Source organism: Cupressus sempervirens, chromosome 9 (assembly GCF_028749045.1).
Source record: "Cupressus sempervirens isolate cs-2001-9-10 chromosome 9, ASM2874904v1, whole genome shotgun sequence".
In the NCBI taxonomy this organism is placed as follows: domain Eukaryota; kingdom Viridiplantae; phylum Streptophyta; class Pinopsida; order Cupressales; family Cupressaceae; genus Cupressus; species Cupressus sempervirens.
Window position 1 is genome coordinate 12,767,346 of NC_143126.1, and position 19,921 is coordinate 12,787,266.

General features: G+C 38.6%; 2 protein-coding genes across 2 annotated transcripts in view; both read right to left on the reverse strand.

The window, feature by feature from the left end:
- SPL7 (squamosa promoter binding protein-like 7) overlaps positions 1 to 19,921 on the reverse strand; it is a 75,590-nt gene that overhangs the window by 16,786 nt on the left and 38,883 nt on the right. The gene's annotated exons all lie outside the window — the stretch shown is intronic.
- Positions 9,105 to 12,027, reverse strand: LOC149537400 (uncharacterized). The gene is made up of 4 exons (XM_089802897.1): positions 11,891 to 12,027; positions 10,326 to 11,759; positions 9,903 to 10,191; positions 9,105 to 9,784 (listed from the first exon to the last, which is right to left on the reverse strand). Exons 2-4 carry the CDS (start codon positions 11,717 to 11,719, stop codon positions 9,425 to 9,427), a joined length of 2,043 nt encoding a protein of 680 aa, XP_089659023.1. The 5' UTR covers positions 11,720 to 11,759; positions 11,891 to 12,027; the 3' UTR covers positions 9,105 to 9,424.

Consider the following 19,921-nt stretch of genomic DNA (forward strand, 5'->3'; position numbering starts at 1 on the left):
AAAGTGGCTACCAAGGTAACTCATTGTAAGTAGTTTAATAAGTGATAACATTTCATTAAATGGGTTTAAAATGAATTAATAAGATACTGGTACCATAGAAAGTCACTAAGGGGCCGGAGGATTAAAAAACTAACCAAGTAACCCTAGAGTTGGATTTATGCGATGACACTTGCCCACTAGCAGTATAGATTTCCTACGTGTCTCTGTTTGCCTCTGGGTCTGGATGTCAATTTATCTTGGAACCTTTGAGTTAGATTTCTTATAGGGTTTCCTGGACTTAGAGAGTACTTTTGATATTTGGATTGATAACCTGTTTGGGACTTGAGACTATCACCTTAGCACAGTGGGAGTGGGCCTTTTTGGGTTACCATGCGGTCAGGTGGCAGTGCTTTTTACTCTCACCATTGAGATCCGTCTGTTGATAGTATGGCTAGAGTTTCCTTGTCTGCATCTCCTTTCATTCTATCTCTATGTATTACGATGGACGATTATATCTTTATGATGGATGGTTGTATTTTTATGATGGATGGTTATATCTTTTATGATGGATGGTTTCATTTATTGTATTGTGCTTTGTGTCATGGGTCCGAGGAGGATGATGTAATTCTATTTTTATAAATATATATTCTTTTAACCTTTCATATCTTGTGACATGTACAGTGGATGATTGAGCATTTCGAATTTTATTACCAAGTGGCATTCAGAACAAATGTATATTATTTAAATGGACTTTCGACTTTTAATTATTCTTTCATATGGATGTGGTATTCACTAGACTAGTATTTATTATATTTAAATGTGATTCAACATAAGACATGGAATGAAAGGTAATTCACACATAGAAACCATCATTACTCTTCTTTCATAATTTCATTAATTAAACATAATATAAGCACCAATGCACAATGAAAATGAAAGGTTTTTCAAGCAAGGGTTCAAGAGTCACTTTCCTTAAATCAAGTACATATCTTTCAATTTCTTTCAAAAATAACATTCCATTTACTCATCTTTTAAACCATCCAATTACATTAACACTTAAAATCTATCAGACACACTAGCATGTTCTCCATGATAATATCCCTTATACATACTACCAGAGGTTCGAGATGAACATGATAGAGTCACAACACACAACAAGGCAGCAGTGAAACACATCCAGAATAGTCATCATGAAACAAAATCAAAGAGCCCAAATGGGGGAATTATCAATTCCAACAGTAAGTACCAAAAAGAGCTCATTTCAACAATAAGTCAAATGTGACAACTGTCACAAAGAGAGCGATAGATAAAATTTGATGACTATTCCAAGAGAGGAAGAAACTAAAAACCAATACTAGCCCAACAACATGAGGAAAGTACCTCCAACCAAATAAAATAAGGTATCAAATAAATCACATTATAGGTGATGATTGAGTATAGTCACACAAGAGGTATAAATCACCACACAATGCTAAGGAATACATCCTCCTAGCAATGTTAGAGAACACACTCACGCACATCAAGCAGTACACCATCAGTAACCTCATGCATATGCAGACAACAATAATTTCCATACAATGCAACATTTAAATATCCATCAAATTAATACAGTTTTACATAAGCTTAAGAAACAATTGGATTGGGGACTTAAGTCATTAACCCAAGGATATAATGCAAAACTACTACTTTGCAATGATTCACAATAAACACTCAATTCAATGAAAGGAACCATTTCATCATTAATATAATCAACAAAACAAAGAATCACAATAAGATTCATCTATATACTTTCAATTAGGAGAAAACAGGGAAACAATGCACCTAACTCCACAAGGAGAAACAAGAAGACGCACACAAGCCAACACATGGAAACCAATCAGTGGCTCCATCAAAAAAAAGGGTCACACACGCAACCAACCAAACAAGGCACATCGATCCCACCTACAAAGGCAAGAAGACTCACTTCCTTCTCCACACACTGCTCTAATTGCATCTACTGGACAAGCAAGTCCATCACGAGTAGATACCAAAGCAACAAATCACGAGTTCTCACCAAGACACTCGCACTCAACCAACGCAGCAACAACTACTTGGGCAACATAAACACAGAGATCCCAATGTTTGAACATGGGCTCTGATACCAGATGTAATGCCCCACCCAGAGATCCTTGGAAACAAGGATTCAAATCAAGCCAAGATTTTTTTTTACAAGTATGAATGCACAAGACAACATCATACAGGGATCACAAAGATCGCAACGGAAGACTTCAACACAATCCCGGCAACCAACGAATCTCCGAACGCCACTACCCAACTGACACACCCAAACAAAAGCCAACAACCACCACAACAAGATGAGGGCACAAGAAATGACCACTCATCAACAAAACACCAAGCTGGGGTAAAATGCAGAATCCCGAAATTTGGCTAAGCCTGAGATCCTGAAGCCCTAAAAATTGGCTAAGTCTGGATTTCTGAAGCCCTGAAATTTCCTAGAATCCATAACTTATTTCCGAGAGGTCTGAAACCTATCTCAAACGATTTGTCGCGTATATTAAAATATATCTTAAGTATAAGAAATTAAATATACGTCAACTTATACTTAAATGATATATTTTAAACCCCAAGAGACTAAAACAGAAACATGAAAACTCGATTTCAAGAGAAACCGACAGCATAGGGTCGAAGAACGCCCAAAAAGGTATCCAAAACCACTCTCAAAAAGATCAAATCACAAAGAAAAGTGCTCGCTGATGGCACCCGCAGGTTTTTCACAAAAACCGTGTGACACTTTTTACTCAGGGAGGGCGATACTTCTCCTTAAGGCGTGCGACACTCTTCCAGTCTCATACGACATTTCTCAAGAAGGCATGCGATACTTTTCAGCATTGTACGACATTTCTCAAGAAGGCGTGCGACACTCTTCCAGTGTCGTACGACATTTCTCAAGAAGGCGTGCGATACTTTACAGTGTCATACGACATAGTTTGCATGGGCGTGCGATACTTTTTAATGTGTCGCACCATGCTGAACAAATGTCGCCCATAGAAAACAAAAAACACTTCCAGAACTCAGAAAGGCAAAGAACAAACCAAAGAACCTCCACACCGGGGAGTACCGGATCGACACGAATCGAGGAATGAACACCCGAGTGCAAGAACAACACAGAAAGAAGAACATCTAACCATCTAAACTATAGCAGCAAGGAACACACTGAAATAAATATCGCAGAGAGCTGAACAATCAAACTAAGTACGCGGTTCCTCACAACCGTCAATAGCATCATAAGACCATCGTGGATCCTAGCCATCCCCCGCACGTAACATCCCAAGCCACCGACCAAATCGTCGATACTGTAGTAATAGGGACGTCACTACTAAAAACATGCACAATATCAGCATAAGGAAATCTAACATGCTAGTAGAAAAGCATAAGATAATCCTACAGTAGATAACATCACCTATCACATGCTAAACAGCAATAAGCAACAGATACGCTAATACAACAATTCACAGCATCTAATCATACGCTAAACATCATAATAAGAGAATGCGTCAAATAAAATAACATCATCTAAACATGATATACAAGCATCCCAATGAAAGCATAAATCACAAGAAAGCATACTCCGGAACCCGAAGTACCAAGTGAAGACATCCAGCAACGGTCGCACTAGAACAAAAGATCGTCTCTATACACCGATCCCTAGCAGTGGTAAAGGTAGCTACGCCTCCCAACCACGTGGAACCCGTAGGTCCACACCCGCCGTGCTGATGGAGATAATGATCCAACCAAAAACACACAAAAGAACATCCATGGCTAACACTCACGCCAGACAGTATGATGGCTGCAACCAAGAACCTAAGACAATGCAAGGAGTACAGGTCCTGGTCAGACACTCAAAAGGCTGCTAAGTAGGGGCTGACATCCTGGAGGGTCACTTGGCATCGAAAAGCCCAAGCTCGGATCGTGTGTCCTCAAACTTAAACGGGTGCTCACACATTGTGTCCTCGAACTTAATCGAGTGCTCACACATTTTACTTATCTTAAGTTTTATTAACAATCACACATTTTATTTAGTTATCACTTGCTTAAAACTTCTTATCCTCCGTCAACCTCCAGCGCCATGAACGCGAAGCTGCGAGATAGAAGCCCCCTCCAGATGCTACCCTACCCTACCCATGCTCATCCTACAATAAGTGCCCGTGGGCATGCATACTCCCATCCCAACCCCAATGATCATAACTTTCAGCAAATTCACGGAAGATCGGGCCTCGCAAGTCACCCAACAAATGTACGCGCACAAACTCGTGTGTGGCGCACCACCATCACGAAGATCATAACACAAGGAGAGGAATGAGAACACAATGCAAAGAAAACACCCAACTGAAAGCAACACGGGAAGGACGGATTCTACACGAATCCCAAAGCCAATAAAATCATACATCATGAAATCACTCAACCGGCCTCAATCCGAGAGTATGGATTCTACACGAATCCCAATGATGTAACAAGACCAAACATCATGAACTCACTCCACCGGCCTCAATCCGAGAGTATGGATTCTACACGAATCCCAATGATGTAACAAGACCAAACATCATGAACTCACTCCACCGGCCTCAATCCGAGAGTATGGATTCTACACGAATCCTAGCGTTCACGAAACAAAAGTAAAGGTCCAAAAGAAACCATAACAGGTAACAAATCACTCAACCAAACACAAAGTCGGGAGTACGGTTGCAACACGCATCCCAATGCAACAAAAGGTGCAATAGTGGTCTGACTGATATCCAAACGGATCATCCAGATCCACGACCCACATTGTGCCAAGAAAACTCAAAAAAACAGGGCAGCACGCAAAACGAGGTAAAAACCCCCAAAATTTGGAAAACTTCAAAATTAAAACCCATTTGGCCTTTGGGTTCAAAAACCCCAAAAATCCAAAAATAAATGAAATCGGACATCGTATGCAAAAACGGCCAGCATAATGTCGTAAAATTCCAAACCCTCATCCCAAAAAATAGGGAAATGTTTATACCCGCCCAACCGGGTAGAACTAGCATACAGAAACGGAGGGTAATACTAGTTCTCAGCCTCCAAACAAACGGCTACCAAAACTAGAAGCAGAAACAATAAAACAGGAAAGCCCTACCTCACAGCCAAAAGGGCAAAATAGGAATCTGAACCATAAAATAAATATCTCGCAGAAGTAGCTGAAAATCACGGCAATCTAAGGTTTCCCCGAGCTGGATCCAACGAGCCCAACCTCGCGACGATCCCACGCCCGTAGCTCCCACAACGAACAAAATAGTAAATCCTCATGAAGAGGATTTTGGGTTTTACTCTCCAACTTTCCAATTTGAAAGTGAGAAGTGAAGAAATTAAATTCCTCTTTGGATATTTATTCACTTTTCGAGTGAATAATCGATTAGGGCATTTAACCAGCCAATCTAGTTAAACCCCGAATCGACCCAAATGAAAACAGGCTATTCCTATAAATAGGAATTCATCTATGGCAAAGCTACCAGAAATTAAAATAAATCAATTAAAAAGCCCGAAAACCCAAAAACACATAAATCTCCTTAATAACTTTCGCGACAATGCGAACCTCTAAATGCACAAACACACTTACTGGTCTAATCACATAATGCAAATGAGTTCGGATTTAATAATCACCGAAAGGTTTAATTAAACATTTAATTAAGGATACGTCGACCATACAAGGACGACATTGGTAAAATATGAACGGCCGAATCACTAACTCCATGTGCCACTGCCAGGAATATAAATCCTGCACACTAAACAACACGATCAAGTGCAATTGCATATAATAACATAGCCGAAGCAATAAATGCATTAAATCACCTAATTTAACCATTTATTTAATTATATTAAATAATCTATTTACATCACTCACGTTTGCATAAAACATAACAACGCAGGAATGAAGTAAATAACCATAGCATTAAATCCATCACATAACAAAATCAGAGGTATGTCCAAATACCAGATAACCAAATATCATCATAAAACACACTGTCATCTCAAAATGGCATCATCATGCAATATGATTAACTGAACAGCATAGTAGTCTAAAATCTATGATACTAGAATCAAGATGTAAAATCTAACCCTCAGGTCCTCTCAAATATAAACATAACATGAGTAACAAATATCTCTCTAATCAGAAATGTAACAAGGTAAATGTCCACAGCACATAACCAAATAATCCAACAAGAACAATCCATTCTAATTACTTAAGCATTTAATAAGGCACTTAAAACACACAAGCGAACACAGTCAAAAACATGACTAACCACTGCTACAGGAACCTAGTCCCGTGTAGCATGGTAAAAAGTACACAGTGCAATCTCTGCACACATCTCAAGGTAATCACGGAACAACCTCATGATACCACATCGATCCTAGTAACCACTGGCACAAGCCTCAATGAACCAAAAATCACATCATAATCTCAAAGATCAGTCAAAAGTATAAACAAAGCAACTGATACAGAAACATAAACCCAAACACCTCAACGGTGGAGACCACTCAGGGTCACAATCATGATCCCATCACAACAAAAGATCATCAAGGTTGCATCCATCAGGACGACTTACAAAAGTCAAATGGGAGAGGCACTACACTGTCAACCTTGCAAACAGTTGATCACATATGTAGCAATTAAAAAACACAAAATGCAACATAAAATAGAAATAGATCATTCATAGGGATACTCATTACAAACAGAGAGACAAAATTACGATAGACAAATCGTGAATGGGTAAAAACTGCAACAATAGTAGGCATTTTTCTCATTCTACCATCCAAAGTCCAAAGCAGGTGTATTACGATAATAGATAGTTACTATTATCTCTGTTTAGCATCTAATGGTTATCTATTGTAATCTCCTATAAATATTAGAATATTTCTAATATTTAGTTTTTTGTTTCTAGAATAGAATGTTTCTATTCTTTACGATTGTTTCCTAAGGAAACATTGTTCAGTCTCTTGTATAAATTGATCTCTTGATCACTATTAATAACAAGCAAATATTTTCCAACTACTTCGTAATATGGTATCAGAGCCAATACTCTAAATTTTTTCGAAAATAATTATAATTTCTTGGTTGAAATTATCTGTCTTTTATTTTCGAAATTATTTTCATGCAACTTTGCTTCCAAAACCTCTGGTTCAAGTAGGCCTTTCTACCAAAAAAAATCGCACCATTTTGTGGCCCATTTTTCCATTTTTTTTTTTAAATGGTCATTTTTTGCCTATTTGGAGGCGTCTAGAGTTTTTACAAACCTATGGTCTTGATTCATGGCCCAAATCTGCCATTATTTTGAAGCTTTTTTTGCAGCCAAGGCCATTTTTGTTTGAAACCCCAGTTTTTCAGCACTGGATCTGAAATATTTTTACATATTCTTGGTAGGTTTTTTAAGAGCTCAACTAAGTTGTCCGATTTTTCTAGGTGCCTCAATTTTTATGCCTCGATTTTTGACCCAGCAGATTCAAAATCCGACAACATATTCTTTCTGGGTTTTTCAAGCTCTCTTCAAAGTACCTCTTCATTTTTTCTGAATCTTCCATTTTTTTTTGCCTCGAAGTACATGCTTTCACAGATTTTCACGCTTTTTCATTGGAAAACGTGCTTTGGCATCTCTAACATACATTCTGCTCGAGGGAAATCAAAAGTTCAAGGATCGCAATTATAGCACGTGGAAACAACGGATGCTAACCATCTTCGAATATCATGACAGCGATAAGGTGGTTTTGGGTAGTACAACTCAACCTACTCAAGCTGGTCCTGCTCTAAGCAATTTGGTCTGCAACCCATTGTGAACAGTGCGGAGCACTCTGAGCACAATCCGCCTTTTATGCTTTTTGACAACTTCCTGCTCTAGATAGGTTAACCATTAAAGGAGGGTATTACAATAATAGATAGTTTCTATTATCTTTATTTAGTATCTAATGGTTATCTATTGTAATCTCATGTAAATATTAGAATGTTTCTAATATTTAGGTTTTTGTTTCTAGAATAGAATGTTTCTATTCTTTACAATTGTTTCCTACGGAAACATCATTCAATCTCTTGTATAAATTGATCTCTTGATCACTGTTAATAACAAGCAAAGATTTTCCAATTACTTCGTAATAGGTACTCACAAAACCTCTCAATCGAAATGGAGACTTTGACCATAAATGTGGAAGAGAAATCCAAGGAGATTATTTATATGAATGTTGATAAGATGTAATATTTTATATTGGAAATCAGTGCTGATCTCATACAACAATTTTTTGATTTAATATCTCTTGTTGATTCTGTTAGTAGCAGCTGATGTACTCTCACCTAGACAATTTTTAATTGAACAGTTGATTGACTTTGCCACCAATTTTAACCAGTGATTTCGTCAGACTTGACTTTCTACTTCAATCTGCCATCTGCACCCATCTTCTAAGACATCTCTTCAATGGTTCAAATCATCACAAAAACAACTCTCATAAAAGTACAAACTTTCTGACGATGAAACCAATTGAAGTCGTGTCTATCAATCATATAGGCATGTTTTCAACTGAAAAATGGCAGCTTGCAGACGATATTCAGATCAAGAAAGATCTCGTATAAGCCATTATATTCTTTGTAATTCATCTCCACATAATATAATGAAATTAATTTATTGTTCTCATTTTCTATTGTGTGTTAGCAAAATCTTTCATTGCTAGAAATCTGTAATCTTCTATGCTCCACGGAGTTTCCGGGACGGGGACGTTTTAGGGGACGGGAACGTGTTTCCGGTACGGGTACGGGTCGAAGCCAAAATTTAGGGGACGGGACCTCAGGGGACGGCTATAAAATATAGGGGATTTTAAATTTTTTATATATGGAGAATTAGACTTCTTTAGAGATATATTTCTGATATGCATACCATAACAATGATAAATCATAACATTGATAAACCATTCACCATAGAATACATGGAAATTGAAAACTATTAAGATTAGAATCAAAATGAGAATATGATATGATGATATATCCGAATATCGCATACAATTAGCAAAAATGCCCAAAGGCTCCAAGTATCAATCTATCATCATCATGCATGAAATGAAAATCAAAATGACACAATGAAAGTAAATACTAGAAGTGTAAATGAGATGTCCAACTCCATAATAATCAAAAGCAATAATGTATCTGAGTATCTGAAAAGCAGAAAGCCAAATATATGGCTGTCCTCTAGGAATCTAAATCTCTATCTAAATCAAGATCATCATCAATCTCATCCTCTGAATCACTGGCAGGGGTAGGCAGAGGGTCCTCATCCAATGGAACTCCAAGCAGCCCTGGGGGTGTGTTATCCTCATCAATCTGCAATGCATCCTCAGGATTAACATCCCAATGTAGTGCTGGAGTCTGTCGATACTCAAGACTCTGTCGCTCCTATAGTCGCAATACACTATGAACAGCCACAAGCTTCTCTGATCGTCTAGAGGTAAGGTTGTTCCTCTTGACCGATTGAATGAAGCTATATGTAGACCAATTCCTCTCTGCAGCAGAGGAACTCGCAACCTGTGAGAGAAGACGGGTGACAAGGGCTTTCAGCTCAGGTGCATCTCTACCATGCCATGTCCACCATCCAATCGGGTCCTTTTGAGCTAATGTAGCTCTATCAGTCCTCGCCTCTGGTCTACCAAATGTTGGACCACGAAGATTGGCAAAGTCAAGCCATTGCCCTCGAATTTTTGCAGCATCCTCTGCACTATACATTTTTGAAAGGGCCTTGAAGAAGCCGTCCTTCACCTATATTGAACAAACAAAAATTAAGAAGTGAGAACTTAGAGTTTATAAACTTTACAAATAAAATAAAATATTTAAAAATGTATTATAAAATCAGAATTCTTTAATAAATTAAACTCACCTCCTCATCATTAGATGGAAGCACTCTCCCAGGCCTTGGTGCATACCATTTTGGATTGACTGCATAGGCTGCCATATGAAGTGGGTTGTTCATAGTGTTCCACCTTTTCATTACAATGGGCTTAAGATGCTCCTCGTAGAACTCCAAAGTAGGTTCCTTATCTTTAACAGCTTGCTTGATCTGCCCAAGCATGCTATCAAAAGTCTCATAAATCTCTCCAAGGCTAGGAGAGTCAGTATCAGCATATCTAATGACCTGCACAATAGGGTCAATGAAGGAGCAAATGTATCTGCAAATGAAAGAAAATTGCAAAGAGAAACATAATATGTTAAAAAAATCAGCAAGTGCTTAAATCAAATTTTTTTTTTTATTAAATCAGCAATAATAACAATTATGATATCCACCAATTCTTAAGTTTCTTACCTCATTGTGGTCCACCAATGTTCATCTAGGATTCTTCGTTTGACAAGTCTTCCATCTGGGGTGCTTGATTCATGCCATCTATTCCACTCTGCATTGACCACCATGGATTGTAAGGCCTCTTGGACCTCAAGCATCCTCTCCAACAAAATGAAGTAGCTAGCATATCGAGTCTCCACAGGCTTGAGGAATTCTTTTTTGGAAAATGTCCTAAATAATGCAAGAGATGTGTGATGATTGCAAATAAACATTTGCACGTCTCTAGCCTCAAACACCATAGTCTTTATCCAATCAATTTTCCCAAAGTCCTTCAAGGTGTTATTCAATGCATGTACACAACATGGGGTCCAAAAAATGTGTCTATAGGTGCTCTCTATTATCAATCCAGCTGATTTACACACACGGGCTGAATCAGTGACTACTTGCACAACATTTGAAATCCCTACCTCTTCTATAGCATCCTTCAAAATCTGAAATTGGAAGGATGCATCCTTCTTTTTTCCCGAACAATCAATGGCTCTAAGAAAATAGGCCCCTGCTGTACTAGTGACAATAAGATTGATGAGTGGCCGATGTTTGATATCGATCCAACCATCCATGATAATAGAACATCCATCACTCATCCATGTTTGCCTCATATCCTCCATCAAAATGTTTACTTTTGAGTACTCTTTGTCAAGGATAGTGGTGCGTAATTTAGTCTCTCCTGGTGGTACAAATGAGGGACCAGCAGCATAAATATCTTTGCACATTTGTTTATAGAATGAGGAACGAGAAACATGGTATGGTATGCCATGAGCAACAAGAAATCTGCCAATGGACTCTTCAGCTCTATCTTTTGCTTGTATGTTAAATAAATCAGCCACATTGGTATCTCTCTTAGTCTTGGCCTTTCCCTTCCCTTTACTAACAGTGCTAGTGGGAGTCAATGAGGGTGTGGGTGTGCTACTCATAGGACCCCCGGATTTCAATAACTCCCCCTCCACATACAACCTATTGGCCTCAAGTTTTTCTTCCTCCGTAATTTTTTTGCAACCTTTCACCCCTTGCCCACCTATCCATAAAAGATGGCAATACACTCTTGTGTAGCTCCCAAAATAATGCTTCTTACATAAATGACACTCCCATTCCCTACTACCCCCCGAATTTTTCTTCTTATTCTTGTCTACTTTTGTGGCAAATTGTAGGAGAGGTTTCTTAGGGTTGAATGGGCCTTTGGCATATTGTTTTAAGGCTTTGGAAGGGCACTCAAATGGATTAGGCATAGGGACATCTACATTAGGCTCATCAATGGCTGCCCTAGGTCTTTTTCTTGGTCTTTGTAATTGTGACACTTGAGTTTCTTGCATGGCAACTTCCATGCTATCACTACTTCCCTCACTCTCACTGCTGCTCATGTTTTTGCCTTTGGATTTTACAATGATTTATAGTATACTGCTGCAAGTTATAGAAAAAAAAAAATTTCAATGTTCCATTAACATGCCCTCTTTACGTCATTGAAAAAAATGAAAAATGACAACAAACAACAATGAAGTTTGAATCAAACAAAAAGAAAATAAAAAACATACCTGGAATGAAGTAGAAATGAAGGCAAAACTTTCTCTTCCACCTCCAAAACACACTCCTCTTTTGTTGTTGTTGAATGTTCAATGTTTTCCTCTTCCTCTTCCCAACTTGCAAACAACTCCAAATGAGCAATGAACTCCAACTTTAACTATTTAAGAAGACACATTAGGGTTAACAACTTAACATCCATGTGGGCCCTAGGTGGAATAGAAAAGATTAAATTTTTTTTTTAAAAAACCATTTTTTTTAACTTTTTAACTCACCCGTGGCCGGCTGGAAAATAGGGGACGGCGTGGGCAAAAGGGTACGGGCGAGGGACGGGAACGCCGTCCCCGGTACGGAAATCCGTACCCAAGTTTCCTACGAAATTTTTTTTTGCGTTTCGGGGACCGTCCCCTTTCCCCTCAAAAAGGGACGTCGCAGGGTACGTCCAAAATCCGTACCCGCGTCCCCGTTTCGTACCCGGTACGGGTACTAGGGTACAGAGGTAGGGGACGCGTCCCCGTGGAGCATAGGTAATCTTCAATCCTATAGGCGATGTTAGAGCTAATGAAAATAGGACAAATACTATCTCTGAGTTTGATGTTTGTTTAGAGAAGCGCCCTTTTCTTGAATCTTCTCAAAACGCAAGGGAGAAGTGTAATGCACATTCCCTTAGTATAGGTTTCCTTCCCTTAAATTTCTAGTAACAAAGAACATTTAGCCAGAGTGATTGCACCTCTAATTCTGTTGGAACGTTCAGAAGCTCTGTTTTCCAGCCAAGACTGTTAACAATTGTAGCTGCAATAGATATCAGCTTACCTATTATTATTGCTGTTGATTCTAAATTCCTTGTGTGCATCTGAAAAGGCTTCTTCTGTATATTGTCCTGATTATTCCATCCCGCTATGGCATCTATCTTTATTCTCGGTATATTGGCAGGCAACGTATCTATTTCTGTGTAAATGTGGCATGTATGATAATGATTTGGCTCTCATGAGCACCCACCTCAGTGTCTACAAATGCTGTTTCGTCTCTTCTTCATGTCACTTGCTATGTTCACTATGTAACGTCTAGCGATAAATTATTATGATAACCACTTTAGACATATTCAAGTGCATGAAGTTTTATTGGAGTTATTCAAACCGACAGAGGTTTTAAGGAAAGAAATGACTGTTTTTGTGTAGCTATATTTTTCATCATATTCTTGTGTCGAGAAAGATATACAGAAGAAGTATCGCATAGCATTCTGGATTGTGAAGGGCAGAGAATTTCTAAACTTTGGTATTGTTCATATTCAAGCAGAAGTTTATGGTGCAAATTATATGGATATAGAAGTTGTTAATTCTGATCTGGAACAGATATATATTTTCTGATTACATTAGCTCTGTGGTATTTGGTGTGATTTATCCTGCACAAAGAAATTTTTGTATTCTGATTTATATATGTTCGGCAGCTCCTATGAGTGTTACATCAGAGATTTTTAATTCTCTCTGATATTTTGATTGATCAAATTTGATTCTATAACAAACTCCGATATGTAATATCTCCTGAAATTCTAAATAAAGATATTGCAATTTTGGTGGGCTGGGTTGTTCCCCTCGCTGAGGAGGATTTTTCCCAGGATAATTGTTATTGTCTTATCCTTGGATTGTTTTATTTGTTCATCTTATGTCTGATTCAATAATTTTAACAAAAAGGAGTATGAAGTTGCTTCTAGAAAGGACATTGTTTAAAAAATAGGAAAGTGCAGGTGTGGGTTGTGGCAATGAGCGAGAAAAAAAAGTTGTATCAGATATATATTTTCTGATTACATTAGCTCTGTGGTATTTGGTGTGATTTATCCTGCACAAAGAAATTTTTGTATTCTGATTTATATATGTTCAGCAGCTCCTATGAGTGTGTTACATCAGAGATTTTTAATTCTCTCTGATATTTTGATTGATCAAATTTGATTCTCTAACAAACTCCGATATGTAATATCTCCTGAAATTCTAAATAAAGATATTGCAATTTTGGTGGGCTGGGTTGTTCCCCTCGCTGAGGAGGATTTTTCCCAGGATAATTGTTATTGTCTTATCCTTGGATTGTTTTATTTGTTCATCTTATGTCTGATTCAATAATTTTAACAAAAAGGAGTATGAAGTTGCTTCTAGAAAGGACATTGTTTAAAAAATAGCAAAGTGCAGGTGTGGGTTGTGGCAATGAGCGAGAAAACAAAGTTGTCTTTCTTTAGCAGATCTATCCACCAAAAATATCAATACCTGGAGAAATGATTTTCTATCCACAACAGCTTTTTTTTTAAGCTTAGCGATTGTTGCAGCGGGTCTTGACTCATTTGTAGGACAGCTATATCTGTAATTCTTTTCTGTTTTCATCAATTTCCTCTACATCACCTGAGCTTTTTTGTTTTAATTAGCTATAGAGTCAAATTACTGTGATGGCCTATTTTGACTTGACTAAGTGGAGAAAATGGATGGTCATCTCAACCTCATCTGTATTCCAGCCCATGTCTCTCTAAATCCGTATATTTTCAACAATCTTTAATCTTCCAGGATTGACTTTGTATGTAGATGATAATTAAACTAATGATCAGATTGTTATAGTTATGGCTTATTTCCCAAGTTACCAATTCGTGGGTTCTGGCAATTTTTTTCCCATTTAGGTTCATGAGTGTGTTAGTGTGTGTGTGTGTACAAAAAAAAAAGAGAAACATACATAATTGCAATACTTAGTCATTTCATAGTATGAATATATGTTGCTTGATCATTGATCAATGCCAAATGTCAAAGATAAACATTAAATACCGGCTCATTAATAAATACCCGCACACCAAAATGAGAGAGCAAATGAGTGAAATGTTTTTTATTAGGCTCCTTCTAGGGTTACATTAAAAAAAAAATTTTAAAAACATTAATTTAAGTTGTTTTATTTCATTTTTTGGACCCTACTGCTGCAGGTCCTCCTGGGTTCTCCCAGATTCGTACCAGCAACAATTCTGCCCGAACCCGCAGTGAACCCATATGCAAATCCAGACCCACATGAACCCGGACCAAAATCCAGGCTGCAGGGTGCTAACCTGGTAACAGAGATTATTTAGATTTGATGGATACTAATCTATATATGCTTTGCTTGAAGGTAATAATCAAGATGGAATGAATATGAATTAATTTAATTCTGAAAACTGAATTGGAAAGTGAAAGTAATTCTATTACTGTACTGCAGTCCCAATCTGTAGAGAAATGTATCATTTATTGATTTCAATGATATTGATCTCTTGAATCGGTTCATATTTATAAATTATATCCATACCAATAGTCAAGACATGGGCGGACATGTCTATTCATCCATGAAAAGACACGATGGTATAATTAACAAATTGTTGAAGGACCCAATCCTTGATCGGGTGTAATTAGTTTATTAAACAGATTCCTTTATGATTTCTAATCTGTACAAGGCAATAGATCATTTGCTCGATCTAATGCATGATCGACATTATATCAAGAACATAATGCTTGATCCAAGAGAACTATAATCTAATCATTCTGATTTCCATACTTGGTTCAATGATGATAAAATCAGATTAATAACAGGATGATCTCGGCAAGCTAAAATCAATGTCTATGCATATGTGTGAGTATGCATGTATATCAGTTCACATGGTGAACTGGTATACTACATGCACACATGTGCATACAGTTGCCATGCTGGTAATTCTGACCGACGCTATCATATCTTAACATTGTATAAATTCAATTTGACATTACAATGTTTCCACAATCTGTAAAGGAGCATCTTTCCTAACTTAGACTATTATTATTACTCGTTAGAGAGTGTGGTAAAAGAAAAATACCTCAATCTTCATTACATAATTATAAATCAACCTGTCGTGATACCTAGAACTTATAGAAAATACAATATAACTCTCAAATAAAATAGTTCCTGAATAATCCACCTAATTTTGGTAATTAAAATCCAACAATTCCATCCCAAAGGAAGATTATCACCAAATTACATTCAATAAAATACATGAGCCTTGGCACTAACAATCATGAACCATCACTAATTTTGTACTTTATTAACAAGGCATTTGGCATTTCCTCCTCAAAATTCAGATCAAGCAAGAGCAAAACATAATATGCTGAATGTCATTTCTATTGTCATATGTTAAAACGAAATAAATTAGGTCACTGTCTTAACTTCTTAAAGGCGTTGGAGTCGAGCATTTTTAAGCATGCAATGTTTACATTTCAGAGTTCCCTGACTTGCCGTGAGTCAGGCGAGTCACCAAGCAGTGTCATTCTTGACAAATCAAGAAGGCCCCGACTTCTGACTTGCTGAGTCCAAGCCTCCTAAATCAGCCGGCATCAATGTAAAATGAACATTAAAAGAATTTGTTTTATTGTTTTGACTTATTTCCCCTTTAAACATTCAATTTGAGATGCGAAAATAAAATCTAGAAATTGCAACTTTGGGTTTTATCAGTACTGTTTTTGGCATCTTAAAAATTCAAGAAAATGATGCATGCCATGAAATTTTATGTGGTTCTCAAGGTGCTAATTTCCTGTGAAGGGCTCTGCCCCTTGACTCTGCAGGAATGCTGCCCCTAGACCCCCACAAGGGGTGCTGTCCCTTGACCTCACTAGGGGTGTTGCCCCCAAACCCCCAATTTATTTTTTAAGTACACTACAACTTTGAGTTTGCGTAGTATGACTCATTAATATCTAAACTCTTGTCATTAACCATTTCAATTCTTGTTTGTACTTATATGATCGATATATATTTATCTAAGTTACCAATTCGAGTTCTATTCGAAGAAGCTATTCACCGGTACGGAAAAAATTTGGAAAGGGGTTTAAAGGATATATATTTATTTATTTATTTATTTATTTATTTATTTATTTATTTATTTATTTATGAAGCCTAGAAGCGTGAGTTAAAATTAAAATGTCACAGTGTCATTAAATCATATGATTTAAACAACAAAAACACCTACTGCCACACCACAAACGAGAGTTAGAAGCCAACATAAGCCTTTCACTTACACTTTTTAGCGGTAAGGTATTAGAATATTATAATGTTTCTTTAATGGTCATCTTACTTAGTCTTTAGTTTATTAGATAGTTTTTATTTCCACCTTTAGTTTACAATTGTTTCTTTTAGAAACATCGTCTTTGCAAATCTATTTAAGGAGTTTTCATCTCCTTTGTTTAATACAACTACACCAACATCAATTTACCATAACATGGTATCAGAGCAAGTCGATGGGACTTAAAAAATTTGGCAGATTTTTTAAGAAAAATTCAAGCCTCTTTTGATTTGGAGTTTTCTTCAGAAATTTGCTTTTCAATTTTTTTATAGAAATGTATAGATACTAAGCAGAGGGATGTGTCCGTGGCCTAGTGGCTGTCCGCGCCCTCAGTTCGTTCAGCTTTGCCCGTAGCTTGTACACTTGCTCCTTTCGAACTTTCAATTCCGCTTCCGCCTCCATCTAAAGCTCCAAAGCTGACTACATCATCCCAACAATCTCTCCCAGCTCTCTCTCCTTCTCAACTGCTTCTCTGTTGCTAACTATTCCTTCTCCGCTACTAATTTCTGTAGCTAACTCTGTCTGGCTAACAAGGCTGCCCTCTCGGATTCCCAAGCTGCCCTCTTCGCGGCTGGCCTGGTAGTCGTACAATCTAAGGAGGAAATATTGTAACTATACAACAGATAGAGCTGGCAAGGAAGAAGCCGTACACAAAGCATTGGAGTGAGGGCCATACGGACGCCAAAGATAGGAGAGGGAACTTTGAAATAAAATTGTACAAAAGGAGGTAACTTACCTAACAGATTTTTTTTTTATTCGAGCAAAACGACAAAATGGTAACTATTATGCATTCAGCTAGCAAGAGAAGCCTAGAAAAAGGAATTGGAAGAGGATTCAACGACAACTGCAGCCATGAACAGGAATGTGAAGACGTTGCCATCTGGAGTCCTTGTAGTAGGAGGAACAAATACAGGAAAAGCAAAAAGAAAGTGAAGCAACTAACACAATCAACTGCGACAGATATTCCCACAGTGCAAAATGGTGCATTTGACGGATTGAATGAAGCTAAATGTCGGAAGTGGTGGCAAGAGGCACTTGATAACCATCCGATAAAGGCTAGCATTCGGAAGGCACGGGTTGAGTGGGTAATACAAATGTCAGTGTTCTGTATCAGAGATTATGAAGGGTTTCTACGCATCATGATAGAAACGTATGATAGGTTCTCTCGAACCAATACATTTACTTACCTTGGTTGCAACTTGGTGGTATCATTCAAACCGGCCGACTTCACACGGGTATTCGAGATACTTGGCCACGCACAAGGAGGAAGGATAATAGATAGCAAACCAAAAAAGTTGAGCCGAGAAGTAAAAACACAGTTGATACAGCTTGTATGTGGGGATCTAACGCAGGCAGAACAGGAAGCTCTCACGAACACATCGAGGGGTAGAGGGTTGAAGAAATCCAACATGCAGGAAGGTCACTGGCGTTGTCTGATGGACATTGTGAAGAATCGCCTCACAGGCTCTAGCTACACCTCACATGTGGCGATGATGAACGGAATTTTGCATGGTAGGGTGTATGACTGAGCTGCATGGTTGCCTGAACGGATGTATGAATGTATAACATTACAGCACAAAACATTCTACATGCTGCATTATGCCATCGAGCTATTCTTGGAGGCAACGACACAAGTGATTCCCAACGATGCACTGGAGGCCAAACCGGGACCACTCGTGCCAAGCGAACCTCCAATTATGCAGTGGAGACATCTTGATACACCGGGCACCAAGACCACAGTCAGACAAAAACGACCAAGACCAGATGGTGGAAATACTGATAGTGGTCGGGAGGACACTTCTAAGAAAAATGGAACCGACGGGGAGGAGGAAGAGGACGAGGAAGTAGAAGTAATTACAACTACACCGTTGAGATTCCCACGGCCTACACTTTCAATGACAACACACTTGGCTTCTATTAATATACATGGCATTCTGGGTTTTGGTCAGATTAGGCAACCAGTAGTGATGATGCCGACTTCAGTTGCGATTCAACCTGCCACGGAGACACGAGCTATTCCTGAGACACTAGCAGAGGCACATCCGCCACCAACGGAGACATTCGTTCTGGAGGTAATGATGGAGCCTGCTCGTGAGACTCTACCAGATACTGGGGCTGAGGTACTTATACCTAATCCAGAGATGAACACTGAGGTAGGAGTAATGGAGATACCGACAGGCGAGGGTTTGAGGGCGTCGAGTGTCCAATTGGACGTAGTGGGTTCAGATGCAATGATTACGGTGGATACGACATTGTTAGCATCACCTGAGCGAGACAGAGAGAGCATAACCCAAAAGTTAAGCACGTACCTGAGTATGCGGTTCCAACGTACCCCAGCGCCTTGAGTGGCATACTTGCATACACCTATGTGAGAAGTAATTCCAGAGGAAGACCCTTTGCAGGTACAAGTGGAGGAGCCGACACAGGATGAGGGACTACCACATAGCACTGTTGAGCGAATGGCGGAAGCAGTAGAAAGGGCTATGGGTGTGCAACAGCATCCAGTAGTGCCAAAATCAAGGATGAGAGAGGCATTCTTCGCTGATGTAGCAGCTTTAGCGATTCGGGCTCGCTAGGTAGTGGCCTCTGCAAAGATTTAGGCTTTGGACTCAGTAGTAAAGGAGTTGGAGAGAGTGGTATCCTTCATGAAATTAGGATGCCCGGTTGCCTTTACAGTCTGTTTTGAGGAACAGGGATGGTTGAGAGTGGAGACTGTACAGATTCGACAAGATTGGGCCACGACGAGAGGTCTTGGTATGGAGAGCCAAGTAGAGGCTTTGACTCAGGAGATAGTGGAGATATACAAGGAGGCATATTACACCTTTCGGAGGAGCCAGGCAAATCAAGTAGCAGTAGAGAGGGCTCGGGAAGAGTCAGCTACCAAGCTAGCTACGAAGACGACAGCCTGAGAATCTGAGAGGGTAGCATGTTAGCCAAACAAAGTCAACTACTGAAATTAGCACGG